This window comes from Rhinatrema bivittatum, chromosome 9 (assembly GCF_901001135.1).
Source record: "Rhinatrema bivittatum chromosome 9, aRhiBiv1.1, whole genome shotgun sequence".
Classification (NCBI taxonomy): Eukaryota; Metazoa; Chordata; class Amphibia; order Gymnophiona; family Rhinatrematidae; genus Rhinatrema; species Rhinatrema bivittatum.
This window is the reverse complement of record NC_042623.1, coordinates 8,788,081-8,807,709: the sequence shown is the minus strand read 5'-3', so window position 1 is coordinate 8,807,709 and position 19,629 is coordinate 8,788,081. Positions and strand designations below refer to the sequence as shown.

General features: G+C 44.4%; 1 protein-coding gene across 1 annotated transcript in view; it reads left to right on the top strand.

Annotated features, from left to right (window-relative positions):
* SUV39H2 (suppressor of variegation 3-9 homolog 2) overlaps window positions 1-19,123 on the top strand; it is a 63,069-nt gene extending 43,946 nt beyond the window's left edge. The window contains 4 exon segments of the mRNA XM_029616486.1: window positions 736-817; window positions 820-864; window positions 16,784-16,825; window positions 16,828-19,123. Coding sequence (XP_029472346.1) covers window positions 736-817; window positions 820-864; window positions 16,784-16,825; window positions 16,828-16,889 — 231 coding nt within the window. The 3' untranslated portion in view covers window positions 16,890-19,123.
* The last annotated feature ends 506 nt before the right edge of the window (window positions 19,124-19,629 follow it).

Genomic DNA, 19,629 nt, shown 5'->3' with positions numbered 1-19,629 from the left:
GCTAATTCATGGAGAACCCCATTTATAGTAAGCAAACTCGCTTGCTTTCTTTATTTACGGTGCTTGAAGCTTATCTGTTCAGAAAAAGCTTCACAAAATGAGTTTATGTAAAGTAATATGTTTTTTTAAATATTTTCTAAGGCCAGCATGTTAATGTTCAATACAAGTAGTTTAGAATTCTGGGCTCGTAGCCCTCATACAGTAAGTAGAAGAAATCTGATTGCCTTGCAAGTCCTTTGTAGTATTTGAGAAAAGAAAAGCCAGGTATTTACCAGGCTATATAGATGGCATGGAGAGCCGTGCCTCTATTAACTTTAGGCTTATATCTAACGGTTGTAGAGCCTCCATGCTAAGTCATCTGGAGAGCGCATGCCGTTGGAAGTCTGACTTGCAAAATACAATGTCGCTCTCTAGGAGTTTTATGACCTTTGACGCAGGCGCCTCAACCAAAACTCGGACAAGCTGAGCTTTCTTTTTCAGCGTTTTGTGAGAGATACTAGTACCCTAAAGATACCATAACTTAGCATGGCCCTGCGTCTTGAGCTCGTCTTCTGGTCATATCCCCCGTCTCATTTTACTATTTTATGCTCATTGCTGCTATAGTTTTTACATTTTTAAACATATTAGGAAAGCTTAATTGAGACACACTATTTGATTTTTCTTTCACTGAGAATGTGTTTATATATTTGCCTGAAACGTGTTGGGAAAAGTTAAACCTGTATCTTCTCTTTTCAGTGTGATCCAAATCTGCAAGTCTTCAACGTTTTCATCGACAATCTGGACATACGACTCCCTCGTATTACCCTGTTTTCCTCGAGTTTATTAGGGCCGGAGAGGAGCTTACGTTTGATTATCAGATGAAAGGTATTGATACCGTACATTAATAGACGACCCGCACGCTAGCTGATCTTGCAGATCTCGTCTGTACACAAAAGGAAGTAGTGAGATTCGTGCCTCAGCGTTTCCCATTCTTTTACAGGCTCACCTTTTTAGGATGCTTCCTCAATTTTAATATTTTAAACCACTTGCTCCCTGATCTGTTTTGCACCAGTCTCTTGGCTTTACAGACTTGAAATACTGCCACCTTTCAGTTTGAGGTTGACTTCCAACCATGAAAACGTAAACAAGCTAGTAAGAATGAAACTTTTCTGGCAGTTAAATAACTCCATCCTGTCATTTTCAGAGCATTTTGTGTGCTATGGAGGTAAAAGACCTTCAGGTAAGGCTGAAATTCACCGACGCTCTGAGCTAGTGACGGAGAGAGATTTGGGGTCATGTAGTCTTGATGGGTTTTCAACTGTGATCCTGTGTACAGTTTAATTTTTCAACCTACTAAATTGAACAATAAGACCAATAACAGCTGGTGCACCATAAAATTGCACAGGATTTAAAATACACCCTATAAATGAATGGCCCTGGCTAAACTATCAGGTTTCTTGGCCGTATTCTCTTTTGCATTAAAAGAAAGGTTCTAAAATTTTGGGTTGGAAGGGCTCCGGGAACGACTGGGCTTTAACTGCATGCAGTCCTAAGAGTAAGAGCTGAGGCAGGCGATCATAAAGCTGACGTGGACTCAGAAAAACGCCGCTAAATACGTTTTTGAGGAAAGGATTTTCATTTTTTAACCATGGTTCTGTATATCTTCTGTATTTTTTTTTAATATGATTATAATCCGTAACACTAAGATTGAGTCAAACCTAGAAATCGCTGTACTTTTAAATATAATCTGTGAGCTGCTCAAGATGTTTCTGCACTAGAGAAATGACTTGACTCTCACCATTTCAAGGCCTGACTTGCTGATTCCCCTCCAGCTGGGAGGGTTTACTTAAACCAGCTCAGGATTTCCTGGGCTCACTTTAGTAGCACTACCGTGAGCCGATGAGAATAAAAAGAAGCCTGCTGTTTCAATGAAAGAGAGAGACTTTTCTACTTGCTCCTGCTTTCTCTGAAAGTCCTCTGTGCTTGTGCACAGGGCAACCCAGACCTGTCCCAGCGCCTCCCACTTCCTCTGCCCTCCCCATACAGATTCTCACTGGTTTTGCACAGAGCTCTCCCGTGGCCCCGCGGTCCTCCTCCTCTGGCTGTCACTGTGAGCCCCTTCTATCCATAGAGAGAGCAGTCCAGGGCTGCACTAGTGACTCCACTCTGCCCGCGGCCTTACCAGACCCCATCGCTGTCTTACTACGTCTCAGGCCAAGAAAAAAAAGTGCCATTGTTTTCTCCTTTTACTGGGAGTCTCTTATTAATGTGCATGCGATTGCAGCGAGTATCAAGCTGCAGTTCAGAGATGACTGGAGAGGTTTCCTGTGGCCTCCTGGATAGGTTCAGAATAGTAACCCAGCAAAAAAGACCAACCGTTCCATCCAGATTTCCCCAGTTATTCCTGTTCATACTGCTAAGGATATGTCCCAGTTGCCTGTAGGACGGCTCTGCCTTACAAAAGGCTGTTTTTGTCATTCCCCCGTTATTTTCACCTTCCTGAGTTCCTGAGCATGCGAGATTTATTTATTTATTTAATTTTTAATCTTCTGGATCACTGAAACTGCTCCCAGCAGATTACAGTAAACTAAAAATATGCAAGATTAGGCATTTACAAGAGTAACAAAATAAAAACCAAACTGACATTTGATATAGATACTGCCTATAAAATCTAATGTAGACGTTTAAAAATAGCTGAGCTCGATAACAGTCCCTAGATCCTGCCCAACCGTTATTACCACATCTGGGCCAATAGATGCAAAAGCGAAGTTTTTGTTCCTGAGCAGCTTGGAGCATTTATTGATTCCAAGAAATGCTCGTAATCCCTTAGATGCAACATCTAACTAGACAGCCTGTGTATTATAATAATAGCAGGATGTATTCTTTTTTGTTCATGCAGTGGCAGTTTCTCTGTTTGGTTATCTTCTGTTTCTCCTTATTCTGTCTCTCCCCTCATCATTGTGGTCTAAAGAGATTGTAAATAATCTCTTAATTTACATAGTTCCAAATGTGTTTTTTCTGTACAAAGTTCGATGCTTTGTTAAAAAGAATTTTAAATTCAATAAATATGAAGTTAAATAAAACCAAAACTAAAAAAGCTGCCAATACCAGCGTGACTATTGGCGAACGTCCATTTGCTTAGATCCCCCGGGCAGTTCCAGCTGTGTCCCCCGCCACCAGCGACCCACACGAGATGTGCGCACAGACCTGGCTGCCCAGTCACTTCTTTGCAGCTAAGGATCCTTGGTGCTTCTCCCCTGTCGTCTTGAAGTTTGCCACTGTTTTAGCTTCTGCCATTCACTCGAGGAGGATGAGCCACGCATCCTCCATCCTTCCTGTGAAAAACAATATTTACTGACATTTTGGGAGTCTACGTCCTCATACGATGATCCTAAAGGTTTACGTCTTGATCGTTTCTCCAATGTAGAGGAGACACATTTAGATCCCCAAGCCTCATCTCGTAGGGTTTTTGGTGCAGAGCCCACACTATTCTCCACACCATTATGGGAACCTTTCTCTGGATTGCCTCCTGTACCCTGTTGTGGGTTTGGACTCCAGAAACTGGACATGATAACCCTAGGAGAGGTCTCTCCAATGCCAAGTTCAACGGCATGAGAAATATACAGCCACATAATACACAAAGCCAAAAGAGTTTACTAATGCTTATATATATCCCCAAATATCTGCAGAAAAATACCCCCTCCCCCCCCCATTCTCATGCCCCCACTAATAGAGCTTCATCCTATAATAAACCCTTCTCTCATTAAACCACCCCACTTAGATGGTCTCTCCATGACAATATTACTCCCCAACATTGATCCTAGTTTTTTATATATCCCTTCCCTCATCCTCCACCACCTCCCTAATCTTGCCTACCTCCCCCCATCTTCTCAGACCAATCCATTCCAATTCAACCACCCACAAAAGCCCCCACCTGCAGTCTTAAACCTCAGACTTCCAATCAGCAAACGGTTGCCACAGTTTCTCAGATTTGCCCAGTTGTTTTCTCGTAATTTACTCATAGTGCACGTTCTCCAAGGACAAGCAAGGATGATAGTCCTCACACATGGGTAACGTCATCGGATGGAGCCCTGATGCGGAAAACTTATCTCCGTTTCTAGGCACATGGAGCATGCCCTATACACACGTCCACGTGGGTTCCCTCTGCAGTCTCTTCTGTGGAGTTTGTAAAGTCTTGCAGTGTGATTGAGCTCAGTTTGGCTGCTTTTAGCCTTGTAAAACTTTTTTGCTCTTCGCATTTTCCTTTGATCCTGTCGCATTAGTCCCCTCTCAGTACCTTCCTATGGTGTCTGTAGTCAGGGTTTTTGATGTTTCAGATAAGTTTCCTTTCACAGTCTATTCCTTCCCATGGTAGCGGTGCCTCATGCCCTCTGGCCATGACACCCGCTGTAATTGCTTTCGACTTTGCGGCCCTTTTGTTTCATCCCATCATGGCCACATCCTGTGTTCGGTGATGCCCTGGTACCCGAGGACCATATCTCACTGATCCTCGTGAGGTGTGTACGCCCAGATAACCCCAAAGGGGGGATGTCTGCTTCAATGCGACAAGATGGATAAGCTCTTTGGGTCGAAGAAGTGTGAGCCATATAGGCATCGAGAGACCTTGGAACTGCACCGATGGACACCACGCCATCGACATCGGCGGGACAGTCTGTTCTTTCGATGCCACTGGTGGATAGGGGCCACTGGAGAACTAACAGTTGTCGACTCGGGCTGAGGACGACATTTTCATCGTCTTCAACCTCAGCACTAGGGGAAAGACAGGCTGAGCATTGAGGAAGCACTGGCTTTTGTCACGATGCCTCCGCGGTGAGGAGAGCCAGTCTTTTATCTGTGCCGGGAGTCGTGACAGTCTCCACCGGTCCTGGTGCTAGTTGCTGATCCCCCTCGTGGATCTGAAGAAGATCTGGCCACTTCCTTCCAGTCGGTTGTTAGCATTGGCAACGTTTGAGGAGGAGCTGGAGCACCAAGTCCAGTGGTGGTGGAGCGGATGTTATAGGGCCTTGGTCCTATGGTACCAATGGCCCCAGACCCGGTGTGGGCCATCCTTGTACCACTTCTGGAGAAGATCAACATGCTCATCGGTGCATTACTGAAAAAGCTGGCCTCCCCCCTACCGACAAGTGGTCATTGCTGGTTCCAAGGAGGCGGAAACTCCACTGAGGCCAGCAGAGATGCCGAGACCTGTAGCATACAGTGAGGATGAGGTCCCTATGACCCCCTGGAGGGATGATCAGATGGAGTACTCCACTGAGGACTCTGGTCTCCTGTCAGACCCTTCTCCTCCAGATGAACGAAGGGAAGCCCCCACCTGAGGACTTGACCTTCACGGGGGTTTATGAGGGTGGTGGCGGAAGCCATCCCATTTCAACTTTTGACAGAGGAGGATGCTAGGCACAAAATACTTGAGATCTTCCAGTTCGTGGAGCCTCCTTAAGAGATCGTGGTAGTCCCAGTAAATGAAATCCTTAAAGATAATACTTTGAAATCCTCGGCTCAGTGTGCTGCAGCAGTCAAAAAAGCAAACAGAATGCTAGGAATTATTAGGAAGGGAATGGTTAATAAAACGGAAAATGTCATAATGCCTCTGTATCGCTCCATGGTGAGACCACACCTTGAATACTGTGTACAGTTCTGGTTGCCACATCTCAAAAAAGATGTAATTGCAATGGAGAAGGTACAGAGAAGGGCAACCAAAATGATAAGGGCTGTTCAACTTGGAGAATAGACAGCTGAAGGGGGGGGGGGGGGGAATATGATAGAGGTCTTTTAAAATCATGAGAGGTCTAGAATGAGTAAATGTGAATCAGTTATTTACTCTTTAAGATAACAGAAGGACTAGGGGGCACTCCATGAAGTTAGCAAGTAGCACATTTAAAACTAATCAGAGAAAATTATTTTTTCACTCAATTGCACAATAAAGCTCTGGAATTTGTTGCCAGAGGATGTGGTTAGTGCAGTTAGTGTAGCTGGGTTCAAAAAAGGTTGACATCATAAGTAGTGTTTGGGTACTTGCCAGGTACTTATAGCCTGGATTGGCCACTGTTGGAAGCAGGATGCTGGGCTTGATGGACCCTTAGTCTGACCCAGTATGGCAATTTCTTATGAGGATATGGAACACTGCCCTCACAGTGCCTCTTGTTAACAAGAAGGCGGATGGGGGTCTGTCTTGTCTAGAAGGCTGCTGGATTTGATAAGCATTAGCTGCCCTCCCCACTTGGTGGTCGAATCCGCTCTCAAGAGGGCCTAGCGCGCTCGGACCCCATTCCTCTGCATCCCTGGGGAAGGACCACAGAGCGATGGACGCCCTTGGAAGGAAGCTGTTCCAAAGCACCATGCTTGTTGCAATCATTGTTGCCTACCAGCTCATGATCCAGTACTCAAAGGCTGGTTTGGAGTCTGATAGGATATCATTTAGAATGTGTGTCTTTTTCCCAAGGGATTGTGCATTGAACAATATTAAGGAAAACAGTGTGTGAGGCCCATAAATTGTGTAAAGGGGGATGTCATGATGGGGATCAGAGATCTTGTATGATTGGGTGGGGTGATGGGGGAGGGTTTACTGAGATTGTGTGGGGTATATTTAAGAATGGGGATGGTAGCGGTGGTAACATTGTTAGAGGGGAAGGGCGGGGATGTGGAGTGTGGGAAGGTCGGGGTGTGTCTCAGACCTTGAGCAGGAGAGCCATTGTGTCTCAGACCTGAGCAGGAGAGCCATTGTGGTCCTGGGCACACGTTAGAGTGTGTTCTCTGGAGGCAGTGTATATTGCATTGAGCTAAGTATATCTGCTGTTGCTTAGAATTTGTGTAGAAAGCTTCTGTTCTTAATTCCTGTGTGTTTTAATTTTAATTATAGTGTGTGTTTCAGTTCTTGATAGTAAGATATTACTCTAAGTTAATTTTGCTGCCTGCTGCATAAGTTGAAAAAGAAAAAAAAAAAAAACCCACCCCCCCATACCAAATCGCTCTCCAGCTTTGTAAACTGTTTAAGTCTCTCTGTTTTGAATTAGCTGGCATAAATAAGTTGGTCAAACAAAAATTGGGGCATAAAGACTGTTTTTTAAAACAATTGACCAAAAGCAAGGAGCCGTCCAGAAGTGCCCTGCTTAACCCAGCTTGTCCCAGGCTTAACTGTTCGACTCCCACCCACCCCTGGGGCTTGTTTTCTAATAAAGACTGCCTAACGTACCATTGGCGGCGAGATAAATTAGTGCATTGGTAAAAGTCAGGAAAATACAATTCACAAATTCCCATGATGAGGACTATCCAATGTAACTGCTGTGGAGCCTTTATTCTGAGGGAAAGCATCTGGACACTTAGAGCTTGCCCAATTTGTGCACAACTCTCTTCCTTGAAAAAGGAGCTGTCTGAGATTAAAGATCAATTAGCTTCAATTAAAAGTAATACACCCACATTGCATTACTCAGAACATAATTCCCCAATATCACAAAAAAACCAGGAGTCAAGAAAAGGAGATTCATTAGGCTCAGGTAGGCCCCACAGTCACCCATTCTTGACTGATGGTCAGCCAACAGGTACACCCTCCCCCACTCAAACAGGTCATTAAGTTCTTTAAAATCCAGGAATACAGTGGGCTCAGGTAGAATTAGACCTGTGATGAGGAGACACACAATGTACCAAATGCAAAAAGAACAAAAAGCCTTCTCTATATTAAAAACTGAAGAAGTTCTTCAGAAAAACATTGAAGTGTTACCAGAAAAGAGAAAACAAACACAATGCATGCAGTATTTCAAGATCCATAACCAAAAGAAAAATCTAATTGAGATGAATAACTCTGTCAACAGTGGCACATCTACAAAAAGAAAGAGTGAAGTGAATAACAAATCTCAACTAATATCTTATAAGGAGTCCAGGAAAAGCAATAACCTTAAAGAGAGTACCTGGAAGGCTATGACCACAAATGCTCATAGTTTGGGAAATAAAATCCCAGATCTGCAGGCCCTAATGGCTGAGGCACAATTGGACATTGTTGCTATCACAGAGACATGGTTCACAGAATCTCATGATTGGGATACAACAATACCAGGCTATAACTTGTTAAGGAAGGACAGAGAGGATAGAAAAGGGGGAGGTGTGGCTCTTTATGTCAGAAACAACATCCAAGCATCTGAGCTACAAGGAAGTTGGGGTAAGGAAGAAGCTCTATGGCTCGACCTAAAAAAGATGACGGAGCATCCATTATATTGGAGTGGTTTACAGGCCTCCAAACCAAAAGGAAGAGCTGGACAGAGACCTGGTTGAAGACATCCATAAGATAGGTAAGAAGGGAGAAGTGGTGATCGTGGGTGACTTTAATATGCCAGATGTAGACTGGAAAATCCCATCTGCAGAAACTAAAAATAGTAGAGCGATAGTGGATGCCATGCAAATGCCAAATGGTGTTGGAACCCACCAGAGAAGGAGCTATACTCGACTTAGTGCTCACTAATGCAGATAATGTCTCAGATGTCCAGGTGGGTGCCCACCTCAGCAGCAGTGATCATCAAACGGTATGGTTTAATATCACTAAAAGAATAGGGAAAAGAACCACAAAGACCCGAGTTTTACAGTTCAAAAACACAGACTTTGAGGAAATGGGGAAGTACCTGGAGGAAGAACTTAAAGGATGGGAGAACGAGAGAGATGTGGATCAGCAGTGGACCAATCTAAAAGGAGCAATCACCAAGGCAACTGCTCTATATGTTAGAAATGTAAAGAAAAAGCAAAAGAAAATTGAAACCTATCTGGTTCTCAAAGGAGGTGGCTGACAAAATTAAAGCTAAAAGAACAGCATTCAAGATATATAAAAGATCCCAAAGGGAGGAACACAAAGAAGAATATCTGATTCAACTGAGGGAGACAAAGAAATTAATCAAGTTGGCAAAAAGTCAAGTGGAAGAGAGGATTGCCAAGGAGATAAAAATGGAGACAAAACATTTTTCAGATACATCAGCGAAAAGAGAAAGATCCAAAGTGGTATAGTGAAATTGAAAGGTGGTAATGATCAATGTGTAGAGGGAGACGAAGAAATGGCAGAAATATTAAACGAATACTTCAGCTCTGTGTTCACTAAAGAAGACCCTGGAGAAGGACCATCTCTACACAACAAAAACTGGTGGGAAGTGGAATAGATGAAAATCCTTTTACAGTAGAAAATGTGTGGGAAGAGCTAAAGAACCTGAAAGTGGACAAAGCCATGGGGCCTGATGGGATTCATCCAAGGATATTGAGGGAGCTCAGAGATGTTCTGGCGGCTCCGCTGTGTGACCTGTTCAATAGATCCCTAGAAACGGGAGTGGTGCCGAGTGATTGGAGAAGAGCGGTGGTGGTTCCCGCTTCACAAGAGTGGGAACAGGGAGGAGGCTGGCAACTACAGACCGGTCAGCCTCACTTCGGTGGTGGGAAAAGTAATGGAGTCACTGCTGAAAGAGAGAATAGTGAACTATCTACAGTCCGGAGAATTGATGGACCAGAGGCAACATGGATTCACCAGGGGAAGATCCTGTCAGACAAATCTGATTGACTTTTTGACTGGGTAACCAAGGAATTGGATCGAGGAAGAGCGCTCGATATCATATACTTGGATTTCAGCAAAGCTTTTGACACGGTTCCGCACAGGAGACTGGTGAATAAAACGAGAAGCTTGGGAGTGAGTGCCGAGGTGGTGACCTGGATTGCAAATTGGTTGACGGACAGAAGACAATGTGTGAAGGTAAATGGAACCTTCTCTGAAGAGAGAGCGGTTTTAAGTGGTGTACCGCAAGGATCGGTGTTGGGACCGGTCCTGTTCAATATCTTTGTGAGCGACATTGCGGACGGGATAGAAGGCAAGGTTTGTCTTTTCGCGGATGACACTAAGATCTGCAACAGAGTGGACACGCCGGAAGGAGTGGAGAGAATGAGACGGGATCTAAGGAAACTGGAAGAGTGGTCGAAGATATGGCAGCTGAGATTCAATGCCAAGAAGTGCAAAGTCATGCATATGGGGAGTGGAAACCCGAATGAACTGTATTCGATGGGGGGGGAAAGGCTGATGTGCACGGAGCAGGAGAGGGACCTTGGGGTGATAGTGTCTAATGATATGAAGTCTGCGAAACAATGCGACAAGGCTATAGCAAAAGCCAGAAGAATGCTGGGCTGCATAGAGAGAGGAATATCGAATAAGAAAAGGGAAGTGATTATTCCCTTGTACAGGTCCTTGGTGAGGCCTCACCTGGAGTACTGTGCTCAGTTCTGGAGACCGTATCTACAAAAAGACAAAGACAAGATGGAAGCGGTACAGAGAAGGGCGACCAGGAAGGTGGAGGATCTTCATCGGATGACGTACGAGGAGAGATTGAAGAATCTAAATATGTACACCCTGGAGGAAAGGAGGAGCAGAGGCGATATGATACAGACTTTTCAGATACTTGAAAGGTTTTAATGATCCAAAGACAACGACAAACCTTTTCCGTAGGAAAAAATCAGCAGAACCAGGGGTCACGATTTGAAGCTCCAGGGAGGAAGATTCAGAACCAATGTTAGGAAGTATTTCTTCACGGAGAGGGTGGTGGATGCCTGGAATGCCCTTCCGGAGGATGTGGTGAAGACCAGAACTGTGAAGGACTTCAAAGGGGCGTGGGATAAACACTGTGGATCCATAAAGTCAAGAGGCCGCCAATGAAGAGTGGGTGACTCACCAGAATGATGGCTACTGCCTGGAGACAATACCCTTATTCAATAAACATACACATGCTTACTGTGACTCCAACATCGTTCTAGCTTCAACAGCAAGAGGAAATGTGGAATAAAGGATCTGCACTCACAAAGGGGGGAGTAGCTGGCTTGTTACGGCGGTTACTACCCCAAACCAAATAAGCCTGTTACTTCTATTTCTATGCATATACAGCATAGCTCTCTGCTTCAACGGCAGGGGGAGAAGAAAAAAACTGATACTTCACGCATATCCAGCATAGCTCCCTGCTTCAACGGCAGGGGAGAAGATAAACAACCAATAAGGGCTGTATAACATAGTCTGAGTAGAACAAATAACCATGGGTGTAGCTTGCTATTGCGGCGGTTACTACCCCTACTACCCCTAACTTATCAGCTAGATATTCACTTGGATGCAGCTCCATCACTGCTTTCTACATTAATGGTGGGGGTGGAAAGGAAATAGAACCAAGAGCTAAGAGAAACAGATAAGTATGAGAGAAAAAAGTGTGTGAAGCTTGCTGGGCAGACTGGATGGGCCATTTGGTCGTCTTCTGCCGTCATTTCTATGTTTCTATGAGTGTAAGTATCGAGGAGAAGAGCTTGAGGGATGGTAGGAAGAGAAAGGAGGGCTGTGCCGGTGGAGGACCTTTGGTTAAGTTTGTGTGGAGCCTTACGGCTGGGAGGGAGGTTTAAGGGTTTAGATTTAGTATTGTGGAGGGAGCTGTTCTGGGCGAAGACACGGATTGAGGGAAGTTATAAAAGGTCAGATTCGCAGGGGGGGGGGAGGTAGTCGGTAGTCCCTCTGGTGATGGTACAAGGAGGTCTTGTGGGTATCTGGATTGCTGGGAATTGTAGTTGGGGAGGCTGTAACTGGGGATCTTTTGGAAGGGGGGAGAGAGCGCGGGGAGTCGGTGGAGAAGGGGTTGGATGATCAGACTGGGGGCTAAGGGGGTAGGCTTGTAAGCGACGGCACTAAGGGGCACTATTATCTTCCAGATAATATGAAAAAGTTTGGTTGCATTACTGCAGGACAGGCTTCAGAAATAAACACGAGCAGCGTTTGAAATAAGTAACAAAGCCTAGGGAGTATATTAATTTTTATGACAAGAAATTCTGCCATCCAAGATAATCTTCCCCTTTCCCACCTCTGGAGATCTCCGGCTATATTCTTCCAGGTGCCTTCATAATTTAGATCAAACAGCCTGTTGAATTTGGAACCGATTTTCACCCCTAGATACTTCCCCTCTCAACCAACTATTTTAAATGGGAATCTCTGCTTGATAAAATCCATTTGTTCAGCGGGAAGAGATATCAAAAATTCTGATTTGTCTGCATTCAGCTTATAGCCAGATACTCTGCTAAATCTCGCCAGTTCTTCCATAAGTGGAAAGAGCGATTCCTCCGGATGCACTACTGTAAAAGGACATCATCAGCAAACATGAAGATCTTATACTCCTGATCCCCCCACTCCAAACCCTTGAACTACCCTCAAATTCTTAACACAAAAAGCAATGGAGCTACCTGACACCCCTGCTCATACCTCTCTCTCTTGGGAATGCCTTCGAATAACCCCATTTACCTTTATACAAGCACTCAGATTGACATAAAAGTTTCCTTGTCCGTTTTGAGAAGTTCCGTCCCAGTTCCAATTTTTCTAGTACTGAAAATAGTACCAGTGCACCATATCCAATGCCTTTTTGGGATCCACTGTAAGCAAAGCCAGAGGGATATTGTTATCTTGGGCCTCCCACATTAAATTTATTACCCTCCGCACATTATCGGAGGCAAGCCTCCCTGCCACAAAACCTGTTTGATCTGGGTGAATCAGCTCCATCTTGGCTAATATTTTTGCCAGTATTTTAAAATCTAGATTTATGAGCATAATGGGCCGGTAGGATCCACATAAAGTTGCATACCTCCCTGGCTTTGCCAACACCGTGATCCCAGCTGTTAGCATCCTCTGAAAGCGGTTCATTAAATACTGCCACCAGCGGTCTTGCAGCTACCGAGCTCTGTTGCCTATAAAATCTCTCCAAGAAACCCGTCTATTCCAGGAGGCTTGCCCGTCTCAGTTCCTTAATCACCTGTTCAACTTCAAACACAGACATCGCTTTATTAAGCTGTTCCTGCTGGGCAGTTTATTCTTGGTAATTCTACCTCTTCTAGATACTCTCCTGTTTAATATCCCTCCCTTTGGAGTACAATTCCTGAGAATTCTGTGTCAAAAACCAACCCCCTTGACCTGCCCTTCATTTTCAAAATTTGGATCTGTACCTCCCTAACTTTAAGCTTCCTTGCCAATACCCTGCTTTGTTAGCCCCTTCCAAAAATTCCTGTTTGGCTTTATCCAGTTGAAAAACTATTTCCACCATATCTAGATGACTCTGTTCCCACCTTAATCCTGCCAACTGAGAACCAACCTGCGACTTGGCTACCCTTTTATGGCTTATCTCCAATTTTCCAATCTTCTGTAGCAAATCCAATCTCTTCCTCTCCCTCTCCTTTTTCAGAAAGGACGCTCTTGCAATTATTTTCCTCCTGGCAACAGCTTTGAAACGGTCCCAAACTATACCAGCTGAAACCTCCCCATTATCATTTTCCTCAATATAATCCCACATATCCGATCTCAAGTGCTCACGGAGTTCCGGATCATCTAACAGGCTCTCGTTAAGTCTCCAGAATTTCCCCCCCGTTTGCCTCCCTAACCCTCACAGAGACAACCAAACTGCAGCATGGTCTGACCATGTTATTGATTCTGTCTCCTCCTTGTCAACCAAAAAGTAATCTATTCTAGAATAGACTTAATGGCCTTAGAGAAGAAGGTGTAGTTCTGCTCTGAAGGGTGAGATGCCAAACATCTGCCATAAGCACTTTTAACCCCTTCCGATTAGTCTTTGAAGACCCCCCCACTTCCTCCGCTGCTGTCTTAAAAAAAAAGGATATCTAGTGATATTAGTCTTCCCCTATAATAATGTGACCCTCTGCCCATTGCTGTAAAGTTTTGGAAATCCCTTCCAGAAACCTCCCCTACCAGGTGTTTGGACCATTAGGATTCACCAATAGATAAATATAGTAAAATTTAGGATGTGTAATAAGGTATCTTCCCTCCATATTCTTCATTGTAAATAGCACATCTGCTACCACATTGTTTGTTTGAAAAAAGAATTCCCACCTCGATATACTTATTGGTAGCCATCGCCCGGGAGATGTGAAATCATCAGCCTCTCAGTCTCCTGGCACACAAGGACGTCCACTCTCATGTTAATCGCATCGTTCAACAATATTTTCCTCTTAGTGAACGTGTTGATGTCCTGGAATGTTAAGGGCCTAGTCTTCAGAGCCCCCATTTGTTATAACCTATTGCTCTCCAATTCTCCTGTCGAACCTTAGAGAAACCAAATCTTGAGCCCCTCCCCCCATGCTGTCATCCAACCTCTCACTTTCCATCCCCCCTTACCTAGCTGATAACCATCCCCAACTCCAGCTCTCCTACCTCCCCTTATCTCTCATCCACTTCCTCGAGGAATACAGACACTCACCCCACCTTTGCTGACCGTTTTCTATTAAATTACCTTACCCGCTCCTCCATAGAACATCATCACTCAACAACAACTTAAAACAGTGGCAATCTGGAAATGTTATCTGAACCAGTTATATATAATAATAATAATAATCCAGTTCTCTTTTATCTTGCTGTGACCGCCCATTTCCAGTCTTTTTCTCAAGTCGCAGTATTTCTTATTTTTATTTATTTATTTTATTTAAAGATTTTTTTATATACCGACATACACTGTGAGTATCACATCGGTTTACATTAAAACTATACAGAGAACTCTTCATAAATATGAGTAACATGAATTAATTAAAAAATGCGAATAACATGGGCTTAGCTTACAGCATTTTACAGAGAACTCTTTATAAGTTCGAATTATTAGAGGGCAAGAAGGGAGAAAATGCCGGAGTAGGTTTCAGCCTGTTTAGGTGTCTGCCTGTGTAAATAGCCAGGTCTTTAGCGTCTGCTTACATTCCTTTGGGCAGAGTTCCTGGTGCAGACTCGCTGGCATAGAGTTCCACAGCACAGGCCCGGCTATGGACAGTGCTCGAGCTTTGGTGGATGCAAGGTTGTAGAGTTTGGGAGCGGGGGTGCGTAAGGTTGCCAGGTATTGATTTCTGGTCGGTCTTGAGGAAGTGTGGAATATTAATCTTTCTTTGAGCCAATTCATGTCGGGGTTATGAAAGGCTTTGTGGATGATGGAGAGAGTTTTGTATTGGATACGGTGTCCAATGGGGGGAGCCAGCGTAAATCCTTGAGGACGGGGGATATGTGTTTATTTTTACGGGTGTTAGTGAGGATGCAGGTGGTAGCGTTTTGCAGGATTTGGAGTGGGTGGATGATGATTTTGGGGAGACCTAGGAGGAGGGAGTTGCAATAGTCAATTTTTGAGAAAATGGTAGCCTGCAGTACTGTACGAAAATCTGTAAGATGAAGGAGGGGTTTTAGTTTTTTCAAGGTATGTAGGTTGAAAAAGCACTCTAAGAGTGGAATTGATGCAGTTTTTGAAGTTCATATGGTTGTCTAGGGTGACACCAAGGTCTCTAACACGCTGGGTGAACGAGATTGATGTGGGGGGCGTGAGGAGTGGGGAGATATCAGTTCTATATTGCGGTGTGATGAGCATAAGCTCTGTTTTGGTGGTGTTACAGGCAAGATGTATGTTGGATAGAAGATTGTTAATTGCAACTAAGGTGGATTCCCAAGTGTTGGTGGCCTTGGGCAGAGATGAAGATCCTCCCGAATGTCTTAGGCACTTCCCTCCTGACTGCACCCTCTGCCATCTGGAACTGCTCTCTTTGCTGAAGGAAGGAAGATCTGTTTTCCTCACTAGCCCTGAAGCTTGAACGATCTTTTCAGACTCCTCCACTATTTTAACGTGGGAGGTCACCCCATTCACAGTAAATTGTAATCCAAAGGGGGAAAAGCCTTTTTTTTTTTTTTTTGTTGTTATGCCTCTCCTTATGCAACCCAGCATCCCCCTGGCTCTCTGGCCATTGCTTTTTTGCACTGTTTCATTATCGAGCTTGCTGGATGTGACCCCCACACACACTCACACTCTGAGCTGCCAGACTGTTTAATTTGACTTTTAGTATTCATGTCTGGTCAGCCTCTTCAAGGAAGACCCCAAGCCGGTTGGTTAGGTCACATTCAGAAGCGCTACATTACCAGCGCTGATACAATAATAGAAGGTAGCTCTAATTTACAAAGAAGAAACTATTCAATTTAGCAGTTATTTACATCCAGTGAACAGACTGTGGCTACTCCTGAACCTTTCTTCCATTGCTTCTCCTACCCTCTTCTCCCTCTGCAAGAAGACACTTCCCCTAACCCCTCCGCAGTATCGCTTGCAAAGTTATTAAATGGAAGTGGATTTTAGATGTAATTATTCATCTTTATAAATCCACACTAAAGGTGAATTACAAATTTCCCTGCCCAAGAGAGCTAGCAATGTTTGTACATGAGCAATGGATGGAGAAGGAGCAGGATTTGAACCCTGCTCCTCTGAGCACTAGGCTGCTGTTCCAGTCATCCCTTTTCTTTAGCGTGAACGCCCTCTGTCACCATGTTCTGTTTCTAATCCAGGCCCTCGGTTTAGCTGATAATGTATTGCACAGCAGGCTTCTAAATACTGTTATCAAAAGCTTTGCTGAAATCCAAGTACATCACATCCAGCACCAGCCCCCAGTTACAGAAATCTATTTAATTTGTCTGATGCAGTTTCCCTCTGACTCTGCTCTAGATCTAAAACAAGAATGCAACCACCCAGACCTAAATTCCTATCATCACCCTCCTTAAGCCCTTCAGGTTCCCTTTCTATTTGCATTTTGTTGGGGGGGGGGCTGGATTCAAATTTTACAGTATTATTTATTTTTTTAAGAAAGAAAAGACAGTGGTTAAACTCTACCATGAATGTGTCAAAATATGAAAACTCTGCTAAAACGCCTTGCCTTTTGATGCAGATAGATATCAAGTTAAGTACCATTCTACCATTTAATTACAGCCAGCTTTATTCTTCTCTTCCTGTGTCCGCAGGGTCTGTAGATCTGAGCTCAGAATATGTGGATATCAGCCCAGCCAAAAGAGAGCCCGGACCACTTGCAAATGTGGAGCTATGACCTGCCGCGGATACCTCAACTGAAGCAACTGGAGATCAAATACTAGAGGGGATTATTTTACTGTTCTATTATATTCAACTTTATTTGAAAGCATGGACCGCATTAATTCTTCAAAATGGTCTGTAATGTTTTTGTACCATGATGGATGCAACTCTAGCCTTGCTGTTGCTTTCTCTCATCACATCTGGGAAGTGGCATCCAGCGAGGGGCGACCTGACCTGGAGCACGTTACAGGTCTGACCGTACTGGAGAGGAGCTGCACGCTTATCTCAATAGGTTAGCAAAGCAACGCTGACGTGAATGTAAATGCAGGCCGCAGCAGAATCTTACAGCTCATGCTGGAGGTAGTCCCAGAAGTTGTCTTGCACTAGAGAACCTCCTCTCCCTGCCTAACCCGTCTTGAGAGTGAGTTCATTTAATAAACGAGCACTGGAGAGGTTGCGTTAGTCCTGAGGTGGATATAATTAAATCCAATAAGCTCAATGAAATGGCAGGGTGATCTGTAAAAAGAGAAAAGCCTCTGTGCCTGCATCAGGTCCCTCACGTAGTCATGGAGAGTGCGTTTGAACCAAGCGTTTTACTGGCCTGTCGGGGGAAGTTGCGCATGAATTAATGTAAGAGTGGGTTGGTTCGTATGCCGTTGCAGTGCTTATCTGGGAATGGCTCCTTGTGGAGGTTTAAAGGACCAGGTCTGTTGTATTTAAAAAAAAAATAAAAAAAAGAAGCTTGTCACTTTTTAACTAGAGTTGCAGCCGACCAGGGTTTAAATAGAAGGCAAACACTTTCAGAAGGGGGGAAGCTAGGTGAGTGTCGGAGGCTGGTGCCAGCGTAATAATAAGAGATTTATTGGGTCGTCAGCTTTCCAGGATTGATTTATTTTTAGTGCAGATCCCAGAATGGATTCTGAAGCTGATCGGTCCCGTCCCTTATCCTCCCCGTGCACGGCCGTCTGATTCTAAGCAGTCAGTGGGAAAGTGACCCACCCCCAGAGGGCCCGTTCCAGTAACTGATAAACCTCCAAGCAGAGGAAGAAAAGAAGGGTTTGGTGGTTTTATTTTCCTTGAAAATGTTCTTTTGTGGATGCTGTAGGCTGGCCTCTGTTTTGCCTTTCTTCTTAAAGGCAGAGGGAGGTGTTAAGTCCCAGAAAGCCTGTGCAGAAGAGGTAAGAAGAGGAAGGTATCTTACAGACTTTGCTAGTCTGACGCTGAAATCTGCATCCGCTGTGCCGCGTTACTGGAACACTGAACTAAGATCTCCCCTTAATTTCACCCTCTCTTGAGATGCAAAAGTCATTTTAGTTTTCCCCTTAGGAAAGCGATTGCTGCAGTCCTGTGCGTGGATGAAGCTATTGCGTGTAAGGTGTGGAGCTTGGCTTGATTTGTACTCCGGGTGGGTGCGTCCCAGCTCTATGGTGTTTGCTCTGCTAGATTCTCTGTAGCTGTGGCCTGCGATCATCTTTAATTCTGTGCAGTCTGGGAGCAGGCCCTCAGCCAGCAGCACCTAGTATCTCATTTACCATTATGTGAAATGCAAAATCCTTTTGGAAAAGTTGCCAGCCCCTTTTCTCACAGCCAGGGCTATGCAGGCAATGTAAAATGGCATTGGTGCTTTGTGATTGCTACATGACTTCAGCAGAAACTGGGATTCTGGCTTGTGTTGAAGGTTTCATGAGGCAGGGTGGGTCTGGGACCTCTTGTCGGACAGGCAGGATCATGGCCTAGCACTGCCTCTCTCCGAACCAGGACGGCACGAAGTTCCCAATACCTTCTTGACTGCATTCGCAAGAGGAGCAGGCTCGGGACTGCTGTTACTTTCCTGATGCTCTCAAAGCGCTACTAGCCTGACCCTTTCTGCCCCTGTCCTTGTGTGTGCATTTCGGGGCCTTCACATGACCTGAGCAGTGAGCGCATGCCTTTTCTCCCCAGAGCAAGTGAGATTGAGTTAATGGTTTTCAGAAAGGTCAGAGTTGTTTCAGGTGCATTCAAACAAAGTTCTCTATTTTTCCTTGAACATGTATTTTAAAAGGCTGATTTTATGGGGGGTCTCATGTGACAGTGTCATATAATAAGCAGGATGTTTGTACAATGAGTTTAAAGAGGCAGAATCAAGTTCTCTGAAACTGCTGGGTTATACGTTTGTGTCCGTTTACTGCAGGCAGACTTCCTTTTTGTAATGAATTCTGGCAGTCTGTAACAGTAGTGGGACACATCTTTTCAAAACTGTTTGATAAAATAAATTGAATTTAGTTTTTGGCCTCTGCTTGTATCTTTTTCTTCTTTTGAATTTAGCTTCTTAGCTTAGGAGATTTCTACTACACTTAGAGTACTTGTTCTGTCTACCATGTACCTACAAAACCAAGGAGCCAGTTATGGGTGAGGGCATTGATCAGTGATGGAGAAGTTTGACCCTATGCACTAACCTACAGCCATGGCCTCTGTTCTCATCACTCTATTTAAAAATGTTTATGAATCTCTTTCCAGACTTCACTAAACTGCCCAAAGTGATTATACACAAGTTAAAACCCAACTACCATACATGAAATCGCCAAATCCTAAAACTAAAATGAACCATTTTTTCAACATGTAGGCACATCCCCCTCTTCACCTATGTAATGGAAATTCATTCCATAATTTTGGAATAACAGCCACACAAGGCCTGATTTTGTAATTGAACAAGCTGTATCAAATCAGAAGCGTTCGATTGCAAATTATGACCTGGGTGCTGCCAGCAAAACAGATTCCTAAGGTGCAGCGGGCCAGCCCC